The 21,151-nt window shown below is 46.9% G+C and overlaps 5 protein-coding genes across 7 annotated transcripts; all 5 read right to left on the minus strand.

Moving 5' to 3' along the window:
* Positions 1-108: 108 nt before the first annotated feature.
* LOC115757605 (anthocyanidin 3-O-glucosyltransferase 5-like) lies at positions 109-1,653 on the minus strand. The gene has a single exon (XM_030697904.2). It carries the CDS (start codon positions 1,651-1,653, stop codon positions 187-189), a length of 1,467 nt encoding a protein of 488 aa, XP_030553764.1. The 3' UTR covers positions 109-186.
* A 63-nt stretch (positions 1,654-1,716) lies between these two features.
* LOC115757590 (protein LPA3) lies at positions 1,717-20,992 on the minus strand. Of its 3 annotated transcripts, none has more exons than XM_048276424.1 (9): positions 20,700-20,992; positions 19,959-20,108; positions 19,429-19,476; positions 19,296-19,335; positions 18,810-18,910; positions 18,326-18,518; positions 18,150-18,248; positions 17,641-17,731; positions 1,717-1,846 (listed from the first exon to the last, which is right to left on the minus strand). In XM_048276424.1, exons 1-9 carry the CDS (start codon positions 20,775-20,777, stop codon positions 1,726-1,728), a joined length of 921 nt encoding a protein of 306 aa, XP_048132381.1. In that variant the 5' UTR covers positions 20,778-20,992; the 3' UTR covers positions 1,717-1,725. The 3 variants fall into 3 exon arrangements, with proteins under 3 accessions (XP_048132381.1, XP_048132382.1, XP_030553748.1); XM_048276425.1 differs by lacking the exon at positions 1,717-1,846 and adding an exon at positions 17,189-17,486 and having other exon boundaries at positions 17,614-17,731; positions 18,326-18,418; positions 18,806-18,910; positions 20,700-20,989; XM_030697888.2 differs by lacking the exon at positions 1,717-1,846 and adding an exon at positions 17,189-17,486 and having other exon boundaries at positions 17,614-17,731; positions 20,700-20,979.
* LOC115757596 (UDP-glycosyltransferase 73E1-like) lies at positions 2,410-4,009 on the minus strand. The gene has a single exon (XM_030697898.1). The coding sequence runs from the start codon at positions 3,919-3,921 to the stop codon at positions 2,509-2,511; it is 1,413 nt and encodes a 470-aa protein (XP_030553758.1). The 5' UTR covers positions 3,922-4,009; the 3' UTR covers positions 2,410-2,508.
* On the minus strand, positions 12,259-13,849 carry LOC115757607 (scopoletin glucosyltransferase-like). Its single transcript, XM_030697907.2, has one exon. The coding sequence runs from the start codon at positions 13,801-13,803 to the stop codon at positions 12,307-12,309; it is 1,497 nt and encodes a 498-aa protein (XP_030553767.1). The 5' UTR covers positions 13,804-13,849; the 3' UTR covers positions 12,259-12,306.
* LOC115757589 (scopoletin glucosyltransferase-like) lies at positions 14,798-16,773 on the minus strand. Its single transcript, XM_030697887.2, has 2 exons — positions 14,929-16,773; positions 14,798-14,891 (listed from the first exon to the last, which is right to left on the minus strand). Exon 1 carries the CDS (start codon positions 16,516-16,518, stop codon positions 14,956-14,958), a length of 1,563 nt encoding a protein of 520 aa, XP_030553747.1. The 5' UTR covers positions 16,519-16,773; the 3' UTR covers positions 14,798-14,891; positions 14,929-14,955.
* Positions 20,993-21,151: the final 159 nt, after the last annotated feature.

A 21,151-nucleotide genomic window follows, 5' to 3' on the forward strand; every position in this document is an offset into this window, starting at 1 on the left:
TGGGAATTGATTATTGGCTTTGTATTACTTTAAGCCCTGGAAAAGAGATTAATAGCCTCGGGATTGAAGGATCACTGCTATATGACCCCTGAACAGGCAAGAAATGGTAGAAACTGACGGTCGCTTTATCGTTCTAGCTTCAAACTCCCACTTCCGTACAAGTAGGCACCACAAAGCAAACGGTGCCTAAGCTGCTTTCCGGTGGACAAAATCTCTAAAAGCATCCAATGAACTCACCGAGCTCTCAGGAAAGCCCTTCTCAAATCTCTGTCCGAGACACAGCGATCTCCTCCTAATCTCTTCATCGGCCAAGACCCGCTCAATTCCCATCAAAACATCATCCTTCTTCACCATCTCAGCTGGGTACTGATCACACACCAAAACCCCGATCTTGAGATGGTTCACCACCAGCTTGGCATTGTAGTATTGGTCGCCCCTGATTGGCCACGCCAAAATCGGGACTCCTCTCACTATTGCCTCCACTGTGGAGTTCCACCCGCAGTGCGACACGAATCCACCGGTCGATGGGTGGCTCAGTATCAGCAGCTGTGGCGCCCACCCGTGTATGATCAGCCCCCTCTCCCCCACCCTGCTGTCCAAACCATGTGGGAAGTAGCCGCCTTCCATTTGGGCTGGTCCTCTGGCCAGCGGGCCGGGCTGACCCGACTTCTTCTGGATCACCCATATGAATGGCCGGTTCGACTCCTCCAGTGCCTTGGCCAGCTCCGGGTACTCCTCCATCGAAGGGCCCACCTCGCTGCCGAACGATATGTACATGATGGAGCCACGAGGTTGCCGATCGAGCCACCCGATTATCTCGTCGTCCGTGTAGTTGGACTCTCTCTTGGGCCGGATCTTCCGCTCCTGAAGCAAGGCCGCCGCGGACCTCCAGTATTCATCCGGCACGAGTGGGCCCACGCCCCAAATGGGCTTGGCCGTCAGATTGGCCACGTAGTCTAGGAATGGGCGCTCGAGATCATCGCACGTGTTGATTAGCAACGCTACCGAGCTCTTCACTTCTTCCACCCATGGGGCTGGATGACCCGGAAGAGGCGGGCCCATCTGCGGCCTTGACCCTCCCGGGCCCCTCCCGCCACCTCCCCCGCCCCGATTCGAGGGCATCCAGTGGCGCCTCTGTTTAAGATCCGAATAACTCAGCACCATCTCATTGGGCAAACCCGGTAAGGCACGAACCTCCCCTGGCTTCATGTCGTCAGGCCGGACCACGTACGCTGCGTGCTGCACCGCCGCCCAGCACGCCCCGGAAGTGATGAACGTCACCGTGGGGATCCCGAGCTTGGAGAACACCTCCTGGGTCTTGTACATGATGTGGTCGATCACCGCGCAAGCAGGGCGAGCTTGAGCTGGGTCACGCCCGGCGAGGAACGACTCGATGCCTTGGGCTATCTGTTGATGCTGGCGAGGGGAGCTAGCAGGTGGGTCTGCTGGCGTTTCTTGTGGTGCCGAGACGTTGATGAGAGTGAAGAGAGGGGATTGGCGGAGGGCGGAGGGGATGGAGGAGGAGATGTCGGAGTCGGCGACGACGGTAATGCTGAAATCACGGCGGAGGAGGTGGTTGCAGAGCTCGATGCAAGGGAAGAGCTGGCCTTGCCCGATCTTGGGCACCACCAGGATCTCATTCTCAGCTGACATGTCTTGATGTTGTTGCTGGCTAAGGATGTCATAGAGAAGGAAGATTTCGTAGGCTAAGTATTTGTAGCCCGATCATAATTCACAAAGAGTGAGAAAGAGAGAGGACGAGAGCGACCAAACTTGGAATGTTAGGTGGCGACCAAGATCGGATTTTGCAGATGGATGATTGTTGTGAAGATTGGGTGGGTCTATTGGATGATTGTTGTGATCTAACTCTTCATCAAGAACGAACTTTGGGTTCAGTCGGCGAACCTCGTCGTCGGCAAATCTCTTCAAGAGCGACCGAAGCTTTCGACAAAGCGGACCGGGGACCGCTAAACCCAAAGAAGTCCGATCAATAATAGCATTTGCATAATTGAGTATGCCCAACATCAGTACTGCGTGGACTCTACATAATCCCATTATCCCAATGTGGACTGTGGCCCTTTCGGAAAGAAAATGTCTAGACGCATCGAAGTTTTGTGACAACGAAAGGCACTGATGTGTCGACTATCCATGCCAAAGTGGTTGGGATCCAACGTCACGACTCACGTCAAAAGGTTCGAAAGGGACAACCATGGCCCCCACATTAGCTAATTGGATTATGGCTCCCCTGTCTGTGCCAAAACCGAAAGCAACGGCAACATCTTCCATCTTTTGTTCTCGCTTCTGTTCATGGACAGAGGAGGAACAAGATTGAAATCCACTCTCTTTCAATTAAAGCGACCGTCTTTTCTCTCTTTCTTTCTGTCAGCTCTTCAAACTCTTTGCAGATTATTGAATCGGCGAATCATTAGGCAACTTAAAACACACACATACCCATTTTAATCAAAATGGTTTTACATGGCCAAAGATCCAATTTTTTAACGAACTGGTTCAAAGCCTCTGGTTAATGAAATCTCTAAAAGCATCCAACGCGCTCTCGGAGCTCGCCGGGAAGCCGTGCCCGAACTTGGCCTTGATCGAAGCCGCTCTCTCGTGCATCTCCTCGTCCAACATGAGGCGCTCGATCCCCTCCGCTATCTCGTCCTTCTTCACCGCCCGCGACAGATCCTCCGCCACCCTGTACCCGACCTTGAGATGGCTCACCGCCAGCTTGGCGTTGTAGTGCTGGTCCCCCCGGATCGGCCACGCCAGGAGCGGCACCCCCCGTCCGACCGCCTCCGCCGTCGAGTTCCACCCGCAGTGCGACAGGAACCCGCCCGTCGACGGGTGGCTCAGGATCAGAAGCTGCGGCGCCCACCCTCTTATGATCAGGCCCCTGTCCCCCACTCTGCCCTCCATGCCGTCCGAGAATCCCCCTCCCGACTTGGACCCGATGACCCATATGAAGGCCCCGGTCGTCGACTCCTCCAGCGCCGCGGCCAGCTGCGCCAGCTCCTCCTCGTCCGGGCCCACCTCGCTGCCGAACGCCACGTATAGGACCGAGCGCCGCGGCTTGCGGTCCAGCCACTGGATCACCTCGTCCTCCGTGCAGTTCGACTCGCGGCTGTCTCGCCGGATCTCGCGGTCCGAGATCAGCGAGTCGGACTTCTTCCAGTACTGCTCCGGCAGGAGCGGGCCCACGCCCCAGACCGGCATCTTCATCTGGTCTCCCATGTAGTCGAGGAACGGGCGCTCCAGGTCCGCGCACGTGTTGAACATGAGCCCGATCGAGCCCTCGACTTCCGGGACCCAGGGAGGCCGGTCGCCGGGCTTCGGCGGCCCCCCTCCGCCGCCTCCGGGCCTCGGGCCCGGGCCGGGCGGGCCACCTCGAGGAGGCCCGAAGGGCTTCCTTTTGAGATCGGAATACGTGACGGCCATTTCTTCGGGCAGCCCGGGGATAGAGCGAGCTTCACCGGGCCGGACGTCGCCCGCCTGGACCCGCCACGCGCCTAGCTCCATCGCCGCAGCGCAGGCCCCGAACGTGACGAAGCTAATCACCGGGACATCGAACTTCCAGAACACGTCCTTGGTCCACCCCACCTGGAAATCCACCACCGCGCACAGCACACGGGGCGGCTCGCTGCCGGCCGTCCGTTTCTCCAGGTGGGCGGAGAGGTCCTGGCCGGCGGGCTGATTGAGCGGGTCGGAGACGCGCATGGGGGGGCCGGAGGTGCCGGCGATCTGGGCGACGGCGACGAGGGGGTTGGAGGCGAAGGAGGGAGGGATGGCGGAGGAGAGATGGGAGGGGATGACGAGGGTGGCGAGGTAACGTCGGCGGGTGAGGTGGAGGCAGAGCTCCATGCAGGGGTGGAGGTGGCCATGGCCCGGCCCGGTGACGACGAAGATCTCGGCCGTCGCCGACATGGGAAGCGGCCGATTGGATCGTTTCTTGGAATAAGGGTTGAAGGTTTCGGGAGTGAGGAAGGTGGATGTTATGGATCAGAAGGAGAGGAGTGATTCGTCAGTCTTGAGTCAAAAAAGAAATGAAAGCTGTGGCGTGGAGAGGGTTTGGCAAGAAAGTGCATAAGACCGTTTGGTAAGATGAATATTTCACTTATTTCATGAGTTTTTTCCTTACCCATTATTAATATAATACATTAATATATGCATAATATTGTATATTGTGATATTCTAATTTAATCCAACTGATTTGCACTTTCTTCAACTTGTGTCCATAAATATTTTCATTACTTTTTACAAGCTTAATATGTGGATAATATTTTAAATCTATCTTGATATTCTGAAGTCCTTTGTGAGGAACATAGGCATGTCAAGTCCTAGGTGAGGAACCTTGGGCTTCTGTAGTCCTTTGTGAGGAACTTAGGCATCTCAAGTCCAAGATGAGGAATCTTAGGCACGTTGTCTTGGATGACAACTGTTAATTAAAAGTGATTTCAAATCCATCATTCAAATGATCATGCATTCATTTATGCGTATATGCATATTGCATCAAAAACCTCATGAAGGTTGATTTGACTATGTGATTTTGGCAAAATGAAATGTAGGTATTGAATATGCCTACGAGAGTGTTTACGATGATGAAAGGCAAGCCATGTCCAAATACGTCCCGAATACACTTTGAGAGTTGAGTGACGCGAAAAAGAAAATTCATGTCATATGACAGAGGATTCATTCACAATGAGTACACGGGTTGAAGTGACGAAAGACACTTCTTTCTTTTCTCCAAAAACAGAAAATATATCATTGCTAGCCACGTTGAGCCCGAGTAGGGAGAATGTTCAAAATAATCATGTTAAGAATCATCCCACACTGGAGCAAGTATTAGAGATTATGGTTGAAAATCGGTTGGAAAAAAAGGTAAAAAAGATTTAATTGCTTTCACTTGCGTTAACCTTCTTGTGGTAATTTCAGGTGAATCTTCATGAAAGGTCGAAGCATTCCAAGGTGAAGAAGAGCATTTATTTTTTTATCAAAACATTAATAATCCTTTGCTTAGCTAAGCTGAGCCTAAAATCGTTCATTTCTGAAACTCGAGTGGTGATCATCTCCCAACACTAAGGCAAGTCATGTGATTTACCAAGCAAATTGGTAATTGTGCAACGATGTGAAATGTCTCGAGAGTTCGGAAAGAACTCATGACAAAAGCAAAGAAGAGAGAGAGAGAGAGAGAGAGAGAGAGAGAGAGAGAGAGAGAGAGAGAGAGATAAATACCAATCAGCTAAAAAAGCAGTGTGCCTAATAAAAGCAAGGCCGATACCTAAAGAAAAATAAAGGAAAGCCAGATGCAATGAAAGGCCTAAAGCTCACCTCAAACAAAAAATTGCAGAAAACAAAGTGAAACTCTTGTGTCGTAAGAAGAACAAACAACCGATGGACTCTCGAGAGAAGTGTATTCTCTAGAGTCGGGTGTTCTCCTAATCGTGTGAGAGTGGTAATGATGCCAGTATGGTCACCAGTTCATCAATCCTTGCAAAGAAAAGTCGAGTCTTGTAAGCCTTCTCAACTCGACATTATAATCCATCTGAAGTTTCTTCTAATTTGGATGTTTCAAATTGACATGAAGACTTTACAAAGAAGCTACTGCTAGAAGGAGTGAAGCCAATAATTTCTTATCTTACTTTCCGGGTTCTTGACTTGTAAGCCCGGTGAAAGTAATGATTGAAATGTTTTCCTAGTGGCCTCAAAGCAGAAAAATCCTCGGTCTAAGTCCCCGACCAAGCTAACATTATGGTCTTTGAAAAGACTTTTTAGATTGATCGAGAGTGTATGCATTGCGAATATATTCGAAACCTTAGGTATAAAACATGCGAGGTCTAAAGAGTGATTGGCTTGAGTTCCCACAAGAATGGTTGGGATCAAATAGCCTTTTTCCTAAGAGCATGTGAAAAGTTCTTTTTGATAAAGGAACTCTAGTTTGGCATGTTCGGTAAACCCTTTTCATGAGTCAGAATCATTTTCCTATGAATTGGCTTTTCCCCACGGAGTCTAACGGTTGATGATGTTGTGCTAACTTAAAAGACAAGTTTGTAATATCATGTAGTGCCAAAGTGGTCGTCCAAGAAATCGATAGTAGCTTTATTTGCCCAGGCATTGAAGGCTACTTTCCCTGCGAGAATTATGTTTATTTTGAAAGAACCTTGTTTAAATAGGGATTGTGAGCTTTAGCAGCCCAAAATCAGTTCTATATATGTAACAAGCTTGCAAATGCACAGTGAGCTTTCGCAGCCTGGAGCATTTCTTTGACCTAGCAAGCTTTCTGTAACCCAGAGTCTCTTATTTCTTTAAACTGGCGAACTTTTGTAGCCCAGAGCACGCCCAATGCGAGGTAAGTTGACAATTTTCGATTCATTTGCCACGTAATCTCGGAATCTTCCAAAAGCAAAAATAGAAAAAAAGGGCAAAAAACCCTAGGTGCTTTCAGAATCTTGAGTGAAAAACCTTAAGTGATTGAAAACCCTTAGTAAAAAACTTTAGGTAATCAAAATCATAAGTGAAAAACCTTAGGTATTTCCAAAAGCTGGGTGAAAAACCCTAAGTACTTTCAGATTCCTAAATGAAAAACCTTAGGTAAGCCAGAACCCTAAGTGAAAAACCTTACGTAATCCAAAACCCTAAGTGTAAAACCTTAGTTAGTTTCAGAATTATGTGTGAAAAACCTTAGGTGCTTTCCAATTCTGAAGTGAAAAATCTTAGCTATTTCCAGAAACCTAAGTGAAAGCCCTTAGGTATGTTCCAAGAGCGAAAGACAGGTATTTCTAAGCTTACACTTACTTTAGTTTGTAAACTTTGAATACGATGACTTTGATAGTCTATCCGCAAGTGTCTACAGATTTGAGCCTCGGAGCTTTCGCCCTTCGCAAGTGATTGTTGGCCTGTTAGCCTTGGATGACTCCTTTGACCCCTATCGAGTATAGGGTTCTCTCATAGTACTTTTGCGAGTGTACGCAAGTTTGAGCTTCGAAGCTTTCATTTTCCGCAAGTTATGTCGGCCTGTATGCCTCAAAAGACTATCAACTAAAGATCTATTTCCCCAATGGATCATCCCTTAGTGATCTTCCCTAACGAACCAATCCCGAAGGCCAAGCCCCATTCTCATGGTCGTGCCAAGCCTAGAGACCGAAACCGTTTTGCAAGTATCGATCGATGTGCCAAGAGCAATGTCGGAACTCGTTGAAGATGGTTCGAAGTAGTACATTCCGAGAGTTGAATAAACATGTCAACTCCAAAATTGCATTCTTCCCCAGCGGCATTGGGCCGTAAGCCTCAGGAGATAATCAACCAAGAGCAAGTTTTCTAGTGGATCAACTTTGGCGGTCTTCCCCAACGCAGTTATGTTAGTTCACCGATAACATCGGGTGTTTGTTCATTTTGGAATGGAACTTTTTCAAACTCCCCTTTAAAGAGGGGTAGCTGTTAACACCTAATTTTTAACGGTGCTGGTGAACTTTAATGTATTTTTCCTTTTATCTTAAAATAAGAAAAGACCCAAAATGTATTTGCCCTTGTTGTTATTTTATTACAAATTAGAAAAATAGAAATTAATTAAAAGATGAAATGAAAAATGAAATAAAAAATGGGGATTCGCATCGGTCAGGGTCAGCTTAGGCCCGCCTGGGCAACCTAGCCCGCGCGCCTTTCCCCAGGCAAAGCGGGCATGCCTTGTGCAGGCCCGCGGACCAAGCTTAGAATGGGCCCAACTTCCCTTTCTTCTTTTCGGCAATTTGTCGAACGTGACAAGCGCGCCGCGGAAGGAGCTGCTCGGCTATACAGGGAATATTACAGGAGACAGGACACGAGATTGGCTGCACGGACAATCAATGAGTTGCTTCGCCGGGGGGCAGAGGAAAAGGGGGGGCGGTGGTTCATCGCCAAAAGAAGTACAAAAAAAGGGGGGTCAAATCTAGAAAAATGAGGAGGCCGAGAGAGGTTGGCCGAGAAGGATCTTTGAGAGAGCTGAACGGCAAACCGAGAGAGGTTGAGAGGGAAAGCAAACTTGGGAGGGCTTGACTGAGACTTTCTCTACCACCCTCCATCGTTATCTCGCCGTCATTCCCCATCGTGAGCACCGGGCAGGTGGGTTTATACCCTTTCCCGAGCAACTGGTCTGCTCCTTCAACTGGCCAAGCATGGCTCGTCGGGCCGAAGTCCATACCCCATTTTTTCTGTTTCTCCGACTAATCCTCGTGATCTGTTAGTTCCCTTTGCGTCTTATTTGAAGTCTTTAAGCATGAATGGTCTTTGTTTTACCTTGTTAGAGTTTCGTTTTGGCATGTTGATTGCTATTTTTGCATGATCGGGTTGGTCCATAGATGGTGCAATCGGCCAGTGAGGGTCACGCGTGTAGGGTATTTTGTGACGCTATTGTGATGTGCATGTTCGATCATTTTCCAAACCGTTGGGTGCTTTAGAAACCTTGCCTATCTTACTTGCATTTGGTTCGATCGCTTTTTCTTGGATGTCATACATATGAGAGATTTCGAGGCTTGAATATGAGCATACGACCGATGTACTTAACCTCGATTCAAACCCAGTTTTTGCGAAACAAGCTGGACCCGTGATTTTGAAGTTAAATTTCATTGTGTTTTTGTGTGTTCTAATTGTTATTTTTTGGTTAATATCATTTCTAGCATGTTTGTGGTACACATCTATGGGCAATTTCGATCCTTTGTGTGCTCGAGGTTCGAGATCGAAGGCCATGAAAACAGCACTAGAAGCTGGTTTTAGCCATTTAGTGTAGCACCAGTGATTGATGAAATGTCTGAAAGGACTCCTTTGTTTGCTAAGCAACCCGACACCGTTTGGGAGAACGGAGTCGAGCGCTGAGTTGGGTATGGATCTGGCTAGCACGCGGGTATATAAGGCCGAACGGCGCCGTTTCACTCCATGGACAAAATTGCGCCTTTTGGTATTTTTCTTAAATAAAAAAATTCAAATTTTTATTTTGGAAAAATGATAAAAATTCTTAAAAAATTATAAAAAAATCCGAGAAATTCTAGAAAAAATTGGACAAAAACTCAAAAAATTCAGAAAATAATTTCTATTCTATTTTTAGCCTAATTAATATTTTTAGGCCCTCATTTCGTTTTGAAAGATGGCCGATGTCCATTCCGATCCAATTATTATACACCCGATCATATCTCAGTGTCAATCATTTGTGTTTGTAACTTATTTTGATTAGTTTGCGCATTTATTTTTCAGTCAGTAGGTAGCTACTTTAAATTCTTGAATGTTTATTTACAACTCTATATTTTGATAAATTGTCAGGAAATCATTATGCATGATCATCTCGCACTCGTTAGATATCTATAGGCTTTAAATAATTTGCAAAATATGTGGTCACCTTAGAAACATTAATTAGTTAAGTATTGAAAGGGCACTAATTAATTAATTAGCGTAAACAAGCCCCCGAACCTATATACTCTGGTTGCGTAGGAATCGAGATAATACTCCCGTATCTTGATTGATTTCTAGCAAACCCCAAGAGGCTAGTGGCGACGTCTAGTAATGATTTAGATTGTTGAATCATAAAAAAGAAATCCATCGTCACGCGAGGTAGGATTTGGGAGAGTTCGCGCCTAGACCGATAGGCAATATCTCTAAACCCGTTCGATCCTCGGGAAAGGGAAAAGTTAGGTCGTGACACGTATCCCTTAAGAAGAGGAGCATACCCTAATGAAGTAGAGGCCTACCAAAAAGAAGAAGGGTCGCATGGCCAATTGCAGGAAAGAAAAAAAGGATTGAAGTCCGAGGTGCTTCAATTGAAAATGCATTTCCTTCTCGTTTTAGTCTAGTCGTAACATCCTTCTTGATAAATTATTTGATACCTTTGCCTATGAATCTATTTATATTAGCATATTACCACCAAACCTTCGAAGAAAAATTCCAAATTGATGAGTTAATGCGAGCTTATTCATGTGGTTATACACTCTTTGAATAGGAATCGATTTTTTGAAAGATCTTAGCTTCGTGCTTTGGTGGATCTCCGAGGTCTTTTCGACAACTTATGTTGTATTGAGGGCGTGTCTACACGATTTGATTGATTGTGTAAAGCCTGCAGTAGTAAAGGAATCGGAGAAAGTAACCTAGTTTCTTGTGTGCAATCCTTTCGCTTAGTCCAACTAGCGCCTAACCTTGGCTTGAGGGTGCGTTGGTTCGGCTTTGCGAGAAAGTCTTTGGGAAAATGCAAAGGCTTATGGGCTAAAGTGGTTTTCCGAAATGTAAGCAATGCTTGATGAAGTGTATTTTGAAAACATATTAGGTAGTAACTTTGACTTAAATATTGTTTGGTAAAAACAACATTTTATAAAGAACTTTTGCTATTTTTTTTTTAAAAAGACTCATATTATTTTCTTGCGGAACTTAGTTGTCGGCGAGCCAAATAGGCTGCTAGCCCACCGTTAGAGGCAAGATCTAGTCGGTGGTTAGCCTTGCGGGACCTCAAGTGTTGCCTGGGGTCGCATGACCTAGGTTCCGGCTACCCAAATGACGTTGCTTGAGGTCGCTCGACCTCGGGGTTGGTTGGCTGGCAGCCAAATTTGGCCTTGCTAACAACCAAAGCCCTCGACGGAGAGATTGCGTGGGGATACTTTCGAAATTATGAAAGTTGAGCAATGACAAAGTTGAAAAAAGTTTATGTTTGTATCCAAGGAAATGCAGCATTCTGAAGCACATCCGAAGCTACCTTGGGCCAAAGGCCTTGAGGCATTTGAAAATGCAATTACGTTTCTCCAAAACTCTCCAAAAATTTTGCCAAATGTATTAGCATTTGCCCAAAAGATTTCTGCAAAGCCGAACTAAACACACCCTTCATCCAGTTTGCAGCTAATCTTCGCTTAGGATCTTTCCTCTTTCTAAGAGCTGGTATTCCTTCTTATTAGATGGAAGTCTATGTTAACTAGACAGACTATTCAATCAAACTGATTTTGAGCATATTTTTCATTTCTTTTCGAGAAACGAGTGGAGTATTCCTTTGCAAAAATTGTATTTCTAATTCCATACGTGGCAATTCCGTCAAGATCTCCTTATTAGTTGAGTCGGAAGGCTTTGCTTAATCCATATGGGGGCAAGGTTCATAAACGGAGACCGATGAAAATAAAAAATAACTAAGATATATTTCGACATGAAATGGATGTCATCTTTAATTTAGACGATACAGGATGTAGAAAACCTACGCTGAGAACCAATTCACGTGAAAAATGCCCATGCATTCTCGATCCTTGTGGTGTGAACAAGGCTCATGTTTCATTTCACTCGACGGCGGAGGTTCTTTTTCACCAATTTTCCATGGCGCTCACGTCGTTGTCGATCATCTATTTAGCCTGGCAAGGTAGTACCTTGCGGATTCTCTCGTTCACACTGGAAGGCTGTCCCTCTCACAAATCGGACAGTTCTGCCATATTTCCCAATCGACATATGGACGGCTTAATCTGTCGTTAAATCACCCAATCATCGTGCTCTCTTCTCAATCTCTCCCCAGCATGACCTCACTGCTTACGTTGCATGGAAAGAACCTGTCCTACCATCATTCCACGTTCTGAATCCACAATTAAACGTACGTAGACGATCTTTATTGCGTTACTGTACAGCACAGTACATAAGCAATAAGCATGAGATTTGAGCTGATGCATGTGCGGCTCGTGTTTGGGCAAAACTGCTGCGTATGTAAAGCAACTGGACGGTCTGCCTTGACATAATGCTTAGATACATCACTGGCTCATGCAATGTATGAGCAAGAGATCTAGTTATGCTTCTGAAGTTATATCCTAAAAATAGTTGCGAGATGTTGTAGTCACAGGTCGCGGGGCGTTCGTCAAATGACTTTTTGAAAGCTAATGTCACGCAGTTGTAACCTTGGCACACGCGTTACATTAAATCTATATGGTCATGCTTATCATGTCAATGTTGAATCGGATTAGAATTCTTCAAACGGCGAAATTAGTAAATCTTCACATCATGAGGTGAGCATATCTTTTCTGTTATGGAATTAAACAAGGAGAACTCGTTCTGAATTTGGTAAATGGTCATTAATCATGTTAAGGAGTGGCCTTAAAAGAGAGCAACATCTACCGAAGTCGTCTTGAGTCATAGCTTAAAAGCGCTAGCCACACAAAAGAATTTGGCTAAATGGGCGATACCAACTTAACAGGATAGGCAGAATTACCGATTTGTTAGATACTCTGTTCTAAATTATTAAAAGCGCCGCAAGTAAGGTAGCTTCTTGATCCAAATGCCATTAGTTTGGGAGAACCTTGCTACAAATGTTCCTCCAAACTCATGGAGAAGGATTAGTTATCTCAAGTCAACATGATTTTTTTGGTCAATAAAGCTCCTAAAAGCATCTAAATCAGCCAGTGCACATGCAGGGAATCCACCCTGAAACACATCGCTACTAACCTTGACAGCTCTCTCCTTCACCTCTTCATCGCTCATGAGCTTATCGATTCCCCTCACTATCTCCTCCCCCTTCACCATCACCGGGTCATGATCCGATACCATGTACCCCACCTTAAGATGGTGCACCACCAGCTTAGCATTGTAGAATTGGTCCCCCCTGATGGGCCACGCCAAGAACGGGACCCCGCGCCCCAGGGCTTCCACCGTCGAGTTCCACCCGCAGTGCGATAAGAACCCGCCCGTCGACGGGTGGCTCAGGATCAGGAGCTGCGGGGCCCACCCGGTTACTATTAGGGCCCGCTCGCGCGCTCTGGCCTCCAGCCCGTGAGGGTAGTACCCTTCTTCGGACCCGCCCGAGCCCGGTTGGATCGCCCATATGAACGGCCACGTGGACTCTTCCAGCGCTTTGGCCAGCGTGTCGTATTCCTCTACCGTCAATCCCACGGAGCTGCCGAAGGACACGTAGATCACGGAGCCGCGCGGCTTCGAGTCTAGCCATCGGATGATGTCCTCCTCGGTTACGTTGCTTTGCTTGTTGGGTCGGATCTCGCGATCTCGGAGGAGGGAACCGGATGACGTCCAGTATCGATCCGGGAGAAGTGGACCCACGCCCCACACGGGTTTACCTAATTGATTGGCTAGGTACTCGAGAAATGGACCATCGAGATCGTGACACGTGTTGATCACCAAGGCGATAGAGCTCTCGGTGGTATCCACCCAGTATGGCTTCTCGCCGGGCCCCGGTGGGCCCATCCTTGGCGGCCCACCTGGACCTGAAGGTCGAGAAGAACCCGGACCCGAGTCCGAACCTGCTCCACTTCCCTGCTGCTGGCCCCACTTACGCAATCTAACCAAGTAGGACCGCCTTTTAAGATCCGACACTGTGAGACCCATTTCTTCGGGCAACCCGGGGAGCAAACGGGTCTCCCCAGGCTCGATGTCCAATGGGCTAGCCTTCCAAGCTGCGAGCTCCATCGCAACGGAGCAACCTCCGGAGGCGAACAATCCGACCGTCCGGACTCCAAACTTGTCGAACACTTCAGCCGCCCAGCCAATTATGATGAGAACATCGAGGACAGCACATACGGGCCGAGTCGATCTCTCCGATCGGTCCGAGAGGAGGCTCTCGAGGAAGTCGGCGAGCAGGGCCTTGCTCTGTTCCATCTGGTGGTGGGACCCCTCGCCGCCGGGACGCGGCGCAGTGGCCGGGACGACGACGACGTCCGTGAGAGGGTCGTCCCGGAAATTGGAGGGAATGGAGGAAGAGAGATTGGAGAAGACGACGAGGGTGGCCTTGTAGTCTCGGGAGGCGATGAGCTTGCACAGCTCGATGCAGGGGAAGAGATGGCCTTGCCCGAAAGCCGGGAGGACCCAAATCTCACCTCCTGCCATTGATTCCGGGCGGTCTGTTTTTGGACCAATCTACGCAAAAGACCACACAACCTTTGAACAAACTTATAGACAACAGAAGCTTTGACCGACAGGTGTGAGAGCGACACGACTTCTCTGACTTTGATGGAGGTAGCGAGTTCTTTCAAATGACTGAAGATGAGAACGTAATCGCTTAGGTAGTGCTGAACTGCTGATGCCTGTTTTGGCAAGGTCGGTCGAGTTGTTCTGGATGTCGGTTTTTCATCCAAGGCTCGTGAAAAGTTTGAGGGATGACCAATATGATCTTTGAAAGTTAATTCAATATACAATATGATCCATAAACTTTTAATTTGATCGATATGGTCCTCGGACCATTGCACATTCGATTAAAATTCAGGAACCATATTGATCAAATCAAAAGTTCAAAGACTTCTTTGCATATTTGGTCAAAGTTCGGAGATCATTTGTGTCATTTTGCCAAAATTTTATTGAGTTAGCTATTCAATTAGATCCGTGGAACTTTGTGGATCGGGTTGAATTATTGCTTCGATTCAAATAGACTCGTTTGACCCATTTATAACTCATTTACTGCAAAGCAATTCTAGTAACTCGTACCCGACCCGACCCACGTTCTTAAAATAGTTCAATGCTTAATTCAATTTGAAAAAACTCATATCCAAACCGAGATGAGAGCGAGCGGGAAGTGAACACCGGATCGAATAGAGAAAATGAAGAGTAAGTCGTAATAGGTTGAATTAAAGTAAATTGAACGCTCATGATCAATTTACGATCTATTTTCGATCTATTTATGATCAATTTAACATTTTTATTATATTTAAAATCCATTTATGACTTAGTTATTTTATATAACTAATCAATATAACAACTCAGCCCATTAAATAAGGATTGAGAAATGAATTTATGACATTTTTTTTATCCGTGCTTATATTCAAATTGAAATAATCCAGTGAAATCAGGAAATGAAATTCAAGTTTGCGGAAGGGTGCGATGTAAGAGCAGAGGCACAAATATTCTACAAATGACGAGTGCATACAGATGATACAGAGTTCTGACAGTGAAATTACAAGCCGGACATTAGTTTCCTCTTCCACTCAAATCTCAACATCGGACGTGAAAGCATTTGAGACATTCGATGAAATCGAGACATCAAATCTAAGACAAATAAACGCTGATCATGAAGTCCCTGAAGGCGTCCAAAGCGGCCGCCGAGCTCGCTGGGAAGCCGTGCTCGAACACGGTCCGGATGATCGCGGCCCTCTCCCGCGCCCCCGCGTCGGTCATCAGCCTCTCGATCCCCTTGCCTATGTCGTCCCTCGTGACCCCCTTCGACATGTCGTCGGACACGTTGTGTCCGATCTTCAGGTGGTCCACCACGAGCTTGGAGATGTAGTACTGGTCGCCCCTGATAGGCCACGTCAGGAACGGGACCCCGCGCCCGATTGCCTCGACGGTCGAGTTCCAACCGCAGTGCGACAAGAACCCGCCCGACGACGGGTGGCTTAGGATCAGCAGCTGCGGGGCCCACCCGCGTATGATCAGGCCCCTCTCTCCGACCTTCTTATCCAGCCCGTGAGGGAAGTAGCCTTCGTCCGAGTCCGGCGTCCCACCCAGGAACGTCCTGGGCGGGCCCCGACGGCCCGCCCCGTATTGGATTGCCCATATGAAAGGCCGGGTCGATTCCTCCAGCGCGGCCGCCAGCTCCGGGTACTCCTCCGCTGTGGGTCCCACTTCGGACCCGAAGGAGACGTATAAGACCGAGCCCTGCGTCTTGGAGTCCAGCCACTGGATGACCTCATCCTCGGTCGCGCTGGACTGCCGGTTCGGCCGGATCTCCCGGTCGTGAAGGAGCGAACCGGCCGACTTCCAGTACTGCTCAGGCAGGAGCGGCCCCACGCCCCAGACCGGCTTGCTGACCTGGCGGGTGAGGTAGTCGAGGAACGGCCCCTCGAGTTCAGCGCATGTGTGGAACAGGATCGCGATCCAGCTGCCGGACTCGTCGACCCAGGGTGGCTGCTGGCCCGGTTCAGGCGGGCCCATGAACTTCGGCCCGAAAACACCCATCGGGCTGGAGGGTCCGGATCCCGAATTTGGAGCTCGTCCACCGCCGCCTCTGCCGCCACGGGGGCCGCCGCGGAGGTGAGGCGGTCCGCCCCTGGGGTGGCGCTTGAGGTCCGACGCTGTGAGTGCCATGTCTTCGGGGAGGCCTGGGAGTGGGCAGGTCTCGCCCGGCTTGAGATCCTCGACCTTGCCCTTCCAGACCGCGAGCTCCATCGCCGCCGAGCACGCGCCGGAGGTGAAGAACCCAACCGTCGGAATCTTGTACTTGGCAAAGATCTCGGCACTCCACCCCATCATGACGTCGAGGACCGCGCAGACGGGCCGATCCGGGCTAGGATCGTCGGGCCGGGGCGGCGCGAGGATGTTCTCGAGCCCCTGAGCCATCTGGGAGTGGTGAGCCCGGTGAGCCTCCATAGGGTCGGATCCCGGCTCGGCAGGAGGGAGCGGCGAGGAGGGTATCTCGGTAATTTGGAGGAGGGGGTGGTGGTGGCGGAGGGAGGCGGGGATGGAGGAGGAGAGGTTGGAGGAGATGACGAGAGTGGCCCTCAAGTTGCGGGCGGCGATGTGCTTGCAGAGCTCCATGCAAGGGAGGAGGTGGCCTTGGCCGAAGAAGGGCACTATCAGGATCTCAGGCGGCGGCGGCGATGAGGACGACATGTCTGCAAATCTTTCCTCAGACTTGGGCAGGTTCTTGATCTTGGTCTTCTGCTGGTTTTAGTTCGCAAGATCTGGTCTTTATAGAAGGAAGAAGCAGAAGGGGGAATATAGAGAGAGAAGACTTAACCGGAAAGAAAGGGACTTTGAGGGTCTCGTCGTGGAAGTAGCGTGAAAGAGTTTGACCATTTGGTGGGTTGTGCTCTCGACAAAAAGACGAGAAGCATTCGTTCCATTTCATCCGCATCAAAGGAAGAGTCGACATGTAGGGGATACAGTAATGCGAAGAGGCAACGTGCCCTCACTCAGATGTGCGGCCCGCAATGACTCAGATGTATCGAAGACTATGCGCGTCGACTTTCACGTTAGAACCTTCTCATTACAGAACGATACCTTTAACTTCTACAGCAGCGAGGAAAACAGCAGGGGAATCACCCAATTCATCACCCTCCTCCAAACATTGCTCTGCAAATCCTAATCACGTTCATATGAAACTAAGCCGAAGGCTTCGGCTAGATGGGTAATGACTCCTTGCGTTTGTGCTTCCGGCACCGATGAGTGAAGCCTATTTCGCCTTTTCCTTCTTTTTTTCCGAATGTTAAGTGAATTTTACTTGTGAAGGGAGTACAGTTGTCTCCTGTTCATGTGGATCCATGCTCATCACCTTTTAGGCTTTTACACAGGGAATACAATCGGATTGTTCCAAGTTATATTGCACAGTGAATAAAAAAGATCTGTCATCACATTCACAAACTCTGCTCAACATAAAATTAGCATGTTTGGACTCTGGGATCAAGTGTTCTTATGCATAAGCATAGATACTATCTGTTACATACAATGTGTTGAATGTTCACGATGAGGGCAGAATGTTCAAAGCGACTTCCTTGAGGGAGGGCATCGCTTCCTGCTGATGCAAAGTCATGTACCGGTTTCCAACTCTTCTGAGAACCTTCCATGGGCCAGGGTAGCATCTACATGGCATTGCACAAGAAATGGAAAAACAAACGACAAGGAGAGAGATGCCGCGATTAGGGTCATGAGATGGAACTTTTCCATAAGAAAGGAACATTCGTAATGAATAGATCCGAATTCACAAACCTGAAGAGTGTTCCTCCTTTCATTCCTTTGAAGTTGTGAATGTAGTAGACAGTCTCCATTTTTGGGAAAAGGGTCTTTGTAAGGACTGCCAGCTTCGGATAGAAAAATGCAGGATAGTCTTGCTACTGTTAAGGATAAAATCCGGGATGGCACAAGGGAGAAACTTCCATAACCTTCCGGCGATAGTGAAAAGTTCACTCTGTCCATACGCTAGTAAAAGAGAAAGCACCTTCCTTAAGAAGGTCCAAAGAAGGCCAGATAAACACACATTAATCTCCGGTAATGCTTGGGACACATTGAAGTATCTGTAACCAACGGTCCAGCCATCTGCTCTAAAGCTAGATCAGTAACTACATGATAACCGCTCAACTCAGTAACTAAAGGACACTGTTCAAGAAACCAAAACCAAAAAGGTGGACATGAATTCATTCAAATATAGTCATCCAAATGGATGCTGTGAGTGGATCAAACATCTATAAGTCGTGTGACTTGATAAAGGTAGAAGAAATGCGAAAAACAAGCTGGGAAAAGGATACATCCAGACCTTATACGGTCGAGTTCTCCATTGAATATAATAAGCTTTCTGCCTGTGTTCGCGACAGCTTCTCTGTAAAGCTCTTCCACGACAAGCATTTCTGAATTGGACAATAATCTCCCAACATAAAACCTACTTAAGCCAACATCAACAAGAAGACAGGATATGCGGAGCTACCATTGACATTAAAATAGGGATAGGCGACGAGAAATAGCTCATCTTCTGGTCTCACGCGGTCTGTCATTTTCACTTTCTCAGTAAAGCCGAAATCTTCAAAAAAGGACGGTTTGGTTAGGTAGTCCAACTTAAATGAAGCTCCTTCGAAAGCCGATTTTCTTGCGAATTTGACTTCATTGGCCTCAGGGAAAAACTGAAAGTCGAAATGGCACTTGGAAGTCAATAGACTCTTTAAGATCAGAAAAGAAAGGCAAAATAAAATGCATGAGTAAGAGACGCATGGCATAGAGTAAAAGTCCTATCTGAAGATCAATGACCGTCTTTTCATTGAATCCCTGTATTTCTGTTTATATATGTCTTTCATGTTGACCCATCCTTCACCAACATAAGCTCCAAGGCAAACTTAATCAACAGTCTAAAAAAGGCAGTTGCTTATCTCCTTTGTGAATGTTATAGCCTTCTAGGAGTATAAAGGCGTACTCACAATTCTGGTTCGTGTAACCTTCTCAGAATCAACCAACTGGTCGCAAAATTCACGAATCAACTGCATGCTTCCTGTCATCTCTATTCCTCCTTCACCATCACCTGACATAATCTCATAGAGTGATACCATTGTCAATGAAACATGGATCATATATTGTTCAGGGATGCTTAACCAAACAGAAAAGATTTTTTTTGCTCGTGTAGTATCTGTATTTATGCATGAGAGAGAGAGAGAGAGAGAGAGAGAGAGAGAGAGAGTCATCTCCCTTAAACCACACAGGATATTCTGCCTGAAAATCCTGACCTCCTAAATGCTTAATACTCCTTACGAGTGGTATTAACAATTCATAAAACGCTAGGTAGTGCATAAAAAAGAAAAGAACTGCCTTTGGTGGCAAAGACTGTGATCAGAAAGAGCATATATCAACAAATAAACACACAAGCACAAAGATACGAGTGAAGGGGAACTCAAGGCTCTGGTGCTAACCTGGGACAGAATCTAGTCCTGATGTTGGAAATTCAATCTCCTGCAATCAAAATCCATTTACGCTAGACTCAGGTTTACAGCTTCTCTTTCCTGCTTCTAGCCATAACAGAAGAAAATGACGAAAGAAAAGCACCATTAACTGTCTGTTGTCACAAATGGCCAACTCGGTTGCCTGTTTAGCCTGTCAATTGATAAGAAACAAGAAATTATGTCACTGGTATTCTTTAAAGGGATACATATAGCTGTAGCCATTAGCTACCAGGCCGAGAAAGAGAGTCGAACATTGGCTGTGAAGCTTGTTTTCAACAAATGTTCAAAGACAAGAAAAATCACATCTTCGACCATCCAAAGGAAGATCGAAAAATACATTCTGCACGAGCATGCAGAGTGAACGTGAAGAGTGCCAAGATCTCAGCATCATAGCCTATGGTAACGATGCTAGCACATATTCTACACAGAAGAGTGCCAAGAGCTCATCATTATTGCCTATGAACAAAATTTGAAACAAGGCAAATATTCTGGACGCTTGCCAAGATAAAGGGACCTCTAAAACACAGTGTATAAAAGAGCAGAATTTGAAAGGAGCACATCATAATATATACACTTAATTGATGGTAACTGAAGGAAAAACAAAGAGCGGCACAATTCCAGTAACATGCTTACTTGTTCAAGCAATTCATCGTAGTCCCTCGGAAACGGCACATCTACCTCAACAGAGGAACGACTTTCACCAGATGCTGAACTCCTCAAAGGTCTGAAATCCCTTCTTACAATCTTACTGTTTTTTCTCCACGAAGTCAAGCAACTAACCAGCTACACCCCCACGAAAATTGTCAATTATTGAAAAACAGAAGCGGAGGACGTTAAAAGGGCAAGACTTTTGGAAGCAAATATTTGGACAGCTACAGAGTTCATATTCATAGAACATATAAACCGAGAAAGTTGGAACTTCCTTGACACGACTCGATTTTGCTGATTCGAAAGGAAACAATGGCGATTCAAACACTACACAACCCACCAAAGCGAGTTCTACGAGCTTCATAGTAGAGAAATTTCAATCACAACTTGCTTGCTGATGTAAGACCTCCAGATAATTCTTGTATTGTGCAAACGTTTGGCCCGTGAGGGTTCTCAAAATTAATGATCCACAACAATTTCTATCGTCTACAAACATTGGCCAATTTGGGTCCCTCTGCAATTTTTCAGCAAGGATCAGGGGTCTGCAAATGGAAATTATCCTCTTCCGCAGAACAAGGGTCTCCAACAATTTATTCAAGAACCAGACGTACAACCATCAACTGTGCCAAAGGACAAACAACCCGAGCTGTTTCTATGAATTGCAAACAGAGACATAACTACACACGAAAGAAATTTTGGTTCACTCCATGATCACGAGTCGCTGACCTCTCTATCTGAAAGATGAGATTTTTGGAGCGGAAAAAGCGATGCAACTCCTGCTCCAGGTGCACCGGATAACGGCATTTTCCGACCACTGCTCCTCGGTTCTTAGGACACTGCGAAACGAGAGGACGTGCGTTTGACGAGAGAGAGTGAGAAGCTTCTCCCCATCGAAGCAAAAGCGACACGAACGAACCATGATTGTGCGTCTCAAATTTCATCCGGAAATGCGACGACAGACCACCTGGGCCCAACATGGAGGACCCATATACAACCCCGGACATGAAGATAGAATCGATAATCCTTATAGATATCATATAGAAAAAATAAAAGAAAAAAATGGGCGTGTGCATAAATTAACAATTTGAAGATACAATAAGTTAATTGTTGTTGTACATATTAAAGAACGAGTTCCTTCAGCCGGCCGCAAACAAATTCAATAAATTGATCTTTTGAAA

This window comes from Rhodamnia argentea, chromosome 3 (assembly GCF_020921035.1).
Source record: "Rhodamnia argentea isolate NSW1041297 chromosome 3, ASM2092103v1, whole genome shotgun sequence".
NCBI classification, from domain to species: domain Eukaryota; kingdom Viridiplantae; phylum Streptophyta; class Magnoliopsida; order Myrtales; family Myrtaceae; genus Rhodamnia; species Rhodamnia argentea.